This window comes from Gymnodraco acuticeps, unplaced genomic scaffold (genome assembly GCF_902827175.1).
Source record: "Gymnodraco acuticeps unplaced genomic scaffold, fGymAcu1.1, whole genome shotgun sequence".
Taxonomy (NCBI): Eukaryota; Metazoa; Chordata; class Actinopteri; order Perciformes; family Bathydraconidae; genus Gymnodraco; species Gymnodraco acuticeps.
Genome location: NW_022990559.1, coordinates 483,259 through 489,866, shown reverse-complemented (window position 1 = coordinate 489,866; position 6,608 = coordinate 483,259). Strand labels below are relative to the sequence as shown.

Below are 6,608 nucleotides of genomic sequence, written 5' to 3'. Positions count from 1 at the left end.
CCTCGTATGGACTATGGAAGCTCTTTTCTTTATTCTTCATTTTTGGAAATAATTATTCTTCAGGCTCTCTATGAATCCGGATGTCTTTTTATCTGATCTCTTCTCAATGTGAGAACTGTGGGTGTTTTTGCTGAAACAATGCGTCAACTTCTATTAGTGTATGTAATCCTATGCTGCCTCAGTTTGGCTCATCCCTTCTGCCCATCCCAGTGTACCTGTGTCTTACATGGACGTACCGACGGAGCAAGAACAAGGTACAGTTAACTTTATGTCGGCTTTAATTCATGCTCTCAGTTTTTGGACACTATTTATATGCCTTCATTAAACAAATAATAGATTTCAAAACGAAATGTTCTTTACATCACTGTTAGTCTTCAACTAAGATGCTTTTTATACAATAATGACCCTTTGAATGCGCACAATAGGTATAAAGGTGACCCTTGGCAAGGTCTCATGTCATGGCCATTTTGTACTGATCATAATTCCATTGTTGAGGTATACTAGAATAGATTTACATTGTTCAATGTTCCAAAATCACATTGGTTTCTCATACAGCATCTCTGTATAGTATGTGCATTCACTCCTACACGCTTTGTTGGAGCTCCTGCACCCCCCTCCCTATGAGCCCACTGTGCTCTGATGTGTGTTTGTGTGTTACAATGGCGTTTGTTTAGCAACCAGAAAATGACACTAGTGATGACAAACAGATGAGAATGCTGCGTGGGGTCTGGGTGCCGTGTTGGCGGGACGTTGCGGGTCTCGCTGCTCCGCCCTTTGTGTGTGTGTGTGTGTGTGTGTGTGTGTGTGTGTGTGTGTGTGTGTGTGTGTGTGTGTGTGTGTGTGTGTGTGTGTGTGTGTGTGTGTGTGTGTGTGTGTGTCGTTACGTCCCTTGGTACCTGGAAGAAAACAATGGAAAAAGAGAAATCTCCAACGAGGCGGTCTGGGGCAGCATAGACAGGTATTTTCTGTGTTAGAGTTTTACTCGCTACAGGGTGTACTTTGAGGGTTTGTGACTCTGCAGACCGTTTACATGCAAACCTTCATAACACACAAGCGGGCGGGTAATAAACGGAAAAGCATGACATGGGACCTTTAAGATGATATCATATTTGTAAATAAACATCTTCATCATAGCAATTAAAACATATAAGTAATAGCTCAAAATCATGTCATTAGAAACTATCCTATTGAAAGTTATTGAAATAAATTATTGTGTTGCATATATATCTAAAAAATTGTTCCAGATATTCCAACCCCTGAAGTGGAAGTCAATCCAAATAATCACTCACTATTGAGATCTGAAAAGTGCCCTATAGTAGGACTACAGTCATGTACGACATCCATTTAATTTGAAATTGAGTATTAAATACCCTTTTAAATCAATGTTGTTATCTGGCTATACATTATGTTCAAACTATTTAACTTATGTATCTCTCGTTTCAGATCTGTGGTTTGCAATGATCCAGACATGTCTGACGTCCCAGTCAATGTCCCTGTGGACACGGTCAAACTTCGAATTGAGAAAACCATGGTACGGCGAATCCCAACAGAAGCTTTTTACTACCTGGTGGAGCTACGGTACCTGTGGATTACATACAATTCCATAACCTCAGTGGACTCTGCAGGTTTCTACAACCTCAAAGTGCTCCACGAGCTGAGGCTGGATGGAAATATGATCTCCGTATTCCCTTGGGAGTCTCTGAAAGAGATGCCAATGCTGAGGACACTGGATCTACACAACAACAGGATCACTAATGTTCCCAATGAAGCAATACCCTATCTCTTCAACATTACATACTTGGATCTATCCAGCAACAAATTAGCCACCCTGCCCTCTGATCTAATGGATATCTGGCCGCCCTTCAATGGAGCACCCATCTTTGCTAACGCCTCCCAGAAAGTTGTATTAGGTAAGGATAAAAAGGCTGTGCCAGGATGACTTGTATAGGATATACAGGGCAGGACACTTTTGGGGATGTTGATAATTACCTCAGGAACTCCCTTTCATCCCCAGCAGGTGACTACGAGGGCACTATCAAATTGGCTTATTCTAAGCAGGGCAGAGTTGACACTTGATGTAAATTATCAAATTATTGTCCCAATTAACTGTTAAATGTTTAACACACGCAGTCTGGGCAATCCAAGAGAGGATAAAGTTAGCAAAACAAAACAAAGAAACAGCATGTGCATCGTATTTCGACTACCCATGCAGTGTATTAAATGTACATAATGAAAAACATATTCATTGACGTATATTGCTCAAAACAGGATGATCTGTAATGTTTTGATAAAACATTCATCTCAATTTAAACGGTTGGTTGCTTAATTTCTGCTATTCTGACATCTCAAATTCCACTATAAGGTTTCATAGTTTTTTTCTCTAGCCAAAGTCAAGTGCATTGCCAAAATGAAGTCTTTGCTAGATATCGTTATACAAATGTCTTGGCCATCATTGTGGTAAAATAAACCGTAAATCACGGTATAAACATCGAGAACAAATGTGCATTTGTTGGCTAGCTTTCTGTTGCAAGACATTGTTTATATTGTTATAATAGTGCCATTCCTAAAAACTTTAGTGAGGATTGTAAGAAGCATATTTACATTATTTGGGTTATTTAGAGTAAACTTACATTGATACATCTTCTATTCAAAATAAGATAAAATGGGTTTAGACAATAACAAATGTTAAAGGTTTTCTCTATTTCACTTAAATTAATCTGTGTTTGCATCTTCAGAGGATAGCAGACAGCTAATAACAGAGAAGTGTTCCCTACTTGAATTTGCAGTATTTACATGTATGAGCAGATTTGTCAGTAAACATGTATTATTGACTTGGATCAAAGGAATAGATTACACGGATCAAAAACTGCAAGAAACAATACGTGTTTGTTTTTGGCATGTACAAACATGTGTTGGCATTGTCACTGACATAGCTTGTACCCAAGGACAATTACTACTTTAAGGGTTAGGGTTAGGCTACTGTAAGTACTATATTGATAGCAAAATATCAAGTTAGAGGTAAAGACGGAGGAAATATGCAGATGGGAATTTTAAGATGTTGTTTTAAAGCAGGGCAGAATGTTAAAGATAGTTTCAAATCCATAAATCAGAGCTTGTCATTATAGGAAGTATGCCAGTGTGTTGCGTGAAGGCACAGTAAAACATTAAATGTTAATATTACGTTATTGTAGAGTTAAACCAAAATGTTTGGAATATGATGGGCCCAGCGTAAACAATAATGTATGTTTGTTTATAGTGTCTGTGTTGCAAGGACAGTGGGAGGGATATTATTAATAGGCTACGTAAGGGCAAGCTAGCTTATCCGTGCGAAAAGAGCTGGCAGTGTGCTGTGGTTCACCTGAAGGAGGAACAGGATTAAGAAAAAATAACATTTGTGTGATGGAAAATCACACAAAAGCTTCTTTAAGGTAGCCTAAAAGCAGATAATGTTAGTTTTATAAGAGTGATATGCTCAACTTAACAGCTTTAATTAACATTATGTATTCTCTTTTTTGATGATACAGAACATTAAATAGGGGTTTGGACTTACAACAAAAATTCCAGGGACCACTTCAGACATGCAGAATTAAGGGTTAAAGTTGTCAGTGATGTGTTGACATATCCGCCAACAGAAAGGCTAATGGAAAGAGAGTGTTGCCGCAAACTGGATGGAGGCCAAAGTAGGCTTACTGTAGGTGCTTTGCAACGGGTTAGGACAAACTAATCGGATTAAAGGGTTTTAATATGCACAAGTACATGTGCTTACCTATTGTGTGCACAAGGGGTTTACAGCTATTTGTAAGGGAGTATATATAGGTTACGATGTGTTCATTTAAACATGCATTTCATTGTCATGTTCATTCATTTACAAAACACAAAGAGAGTTTCCGCTTAAACTGAATGTCAGTGAGACATATTTCACATGTGTTGTGTATTTCTACCTGTATCATCTTTCATTTCCAAAATAACTCAAAATGCTTTAAAGTACTGCACTGCTGTCAAACAGCAATACATTACTGTAATGGATCTTATCTGTTTTTGTCTTCAGGGCTCCAAGATAACCCCTGGTTCTGTGACTGTAAAATTTCCAAGCTGATTGAGCTTTCAAAAATGTCTGGGACGCCAGTTGTTTTGATGGACCTGTTCATGGCCTGCAGTGGACCAGAGAATCTGGCTGGTTTCCCTTTTCAGCGTGCTGAACTTGACAATTGTGTAAAACCATCCATTATGTCTTCAGCAACCAAGATCACATCTGATTTGGGAAGCAATGTTATCCTGCGATGTGATGCCACAGGGTTTCCAACACCAAGTCTTTCCTGGGCTAGTTCTGATGGCTCACCCGTCGACAACACAGGTATAATATGCTTGCTTTGAAATAAAATGTAAAGTATTTTATTAAGGGAAAACAATAGCGTTTTCAAATTAATTGCATTGAACCGTTGATATTGTTGCCAATAATTCATAATCCATTGGAAAAAAGCTTTGTAAAACTGTATCCATGTTCTTTTGTGTTCTTGTTCCACTCTAGTCCAGGAGTCACCTGGAGACGGCATCAGATGGTCCATCATGAGTTTGCACGGAATTTCGTTTGAAGACGCGGGGAACTACAATTGCAAAGCTAAGAATTATGCCGGCAATGCAGAAGCCACCATATCGGTCTCAGTTGCAGGTGACATCAGTACCACCATCGTTCCACTAAGGCTTATCAACAAAACTGAACCAACTAAACAAGTCACAACAGTTATTCCCCCAACGGACACTCCCATCTCAACCACTATGATGACAACAGCTATCCCAACAACGTCAACAACGTCAACAACGTCAACAACGGCAACAACGGCAACAACGTCAACAACGGCAACAACGTCAACAACTTCTGCGGCCCCCAAGAGGCCAAAAACGACCACAAGCAAGAATCTACAAAAAGGCCCATTGAAACAAGCAAAACCCCAGCCAGGAGGCGATGGGAGAAAGCTTGCAGCAGATGAAAAGAGCAAGATAATCGACAAATCAAAGTCTGTCAAAGACATTAAGATTGTAGAGGAAACATCTGACACTGCAGTGTTGCTCTGGAGAGCAGATGGGTTACCAAATGATGCCCCACTTACAGTGGTATACTCACCCTATGATGAGGATGACATGAAAAGGACGGTGGAGACTAAAGCTGGCAGTGGAAAAGTGCTCCTGGAGGGATTATCATCTGGGATGAGGTACTCAGTTTGCCTCATAGTAAAAGGTAGTGCGGCTGGAAAAGATCCTTGCACTGAATTCTACACATTGGACGATGTAGAGGATGGTGACAAGCTTTTCATTTTTATAAGCGGCATTGCCTGTATTTTGGTTATGTCTCTCATTGCCCTTTTATTGTACAACATTATTGATTTGTACTACAAGGGACACAACACAGAATATGACGAAGAGGAGCTTGAAAAAGACAGCTATGTCAAATTTGAGACAATTTCAATGAAACAAAGGACTTTAAATGGTCAACCAACGCAACTTTGGGCAAGTAGAGCAACTCACGAATCAGAGCGAATGCTCCTGTGCTCCAGGTCGAGCAATGACTCCCAAATTACCTCCAAGAGTGACAGTTCCCGGTGTGAGTATCTTTGCTGATGCCAGGAATCCATGGTGATTCTTGAAACGCCATGCTCGTAACAACTTATATAAAACTCTCTTTATATGCCTTATTCAATCCAGATCAAGGTTATGATATGAAATCATTAGGTAACAAGAAAACACATCAGAACAGTCAATAACCACCTTCTATACTTATTCTTGTCCTTATTAAAATGGGGCCTTATATTTGATTTTTGAAGACATTTGAATGATTTGTCACTACCGCACGGCACCTTGGAAGATATACATAGTAATACCATACAAAGAGCCTGTCTGTTAGCTGTGGGATTTTATTTGACACCCAATGCCAAAGTCTCAGATGTGAATAGTATGTGGTGGTGTCAAAGAATATCCATTATCCACTTCCCATCACATTGACAATATTATTAATATTATTATTATTATTATTATTATGTTAAGCATCAAGCTAATTGTTGCCTTAATGGACAAGTAAGTCTGGTCATTGTGTTTATTAGAATATGTGTCTCTGATAAACATTGCCAGTTCCTATGACTTGATGTATATGTGTCTATTGATGGAGATTTACATTTGTTTTTAATAAACTAAACAATTGATGAATTATATTCATGTTGTGTTGCATGCCTTATAAGAGTAGATACATAAAATAGGTTGTAGGTATTTAATGGGCACATATTTCTATATCAAATAGAAAGCCTTTAATGTCATCAAAAGCATGAATCTCAGTAAATGCAACTCAGTTGTCAAAAGACCACCCCTCTCTGGCTTTCATTGATGAACATTTAAAATCTATGTTTTTCAGAACTTTGCCCAAATGTTATTTCTCGGATAATCCCTCAGGATTTCAGCAACAGATTGTATGTCTTTTCACCTGGTGAAATCAAATCCCTGTACAGTGTTTCCCACAGAATTTGATTCTATTTGTGGGGGCACCGCACCCCACACCCCCCCCCCCCCCCCCGGCAAGAAAAGCCAAAGGCCCCTTAACCTGTTCGGGTGGCCCACGCATC

General features: G+C 39.3%; 1 protein-coding gene across 1 annotated transcript; it reads left to right on the top strand.

The window, feature by feature from the left end:
• lrit3a (info leucine-rich repeat, immunoglobulin-like and transmembrane domains 3a) lies at window positions 1-5,790 on the top strand. Its single transcript, XM_034227646.1, has 4 exons — window positions 1-254; window positions 1,444-1,910; window positions 4,049-4,354; window positions 4,529-5,790. The coding sequence occupies exons 1-4, from the start codon at window positions 139-141 to the stop codon at window positions 5,614-5,616; spliced, it is 1,977 nt and encodes a 658-aa protein (XP_034083537.1). The 5' UTR covers window positions 1-138; the 3' UTR covers window positions 5,617-5,790.
• Window positions 5,791-6,608: the final 818 nt, after the last annotated feature.

Bases quoted from the DNA above. Each gene is read 5' to 3' on its own strand.
- lrit3a (XM_034227646.1), top strand. From the start codon at position 139: ATGCGTCAACTTCTATTAGTGTATGTAATCCTATGCTGCCTCAGTTTG. The intron at 1,911-4,048 runs GTAAGGATAAAA...TTTTGTCTTCAG, and splicing joins CTCCCAGAAAGTTGTATTAG to GGCTCCAAGATAACCCCTGG. The intron at 4,355-4,528 runs GTATAATATGCT...GTTCCACTCTAG, and splicing joins CTCACCCGTCGACAACACAG to TCCAGGAGTCACCTGGAGAC.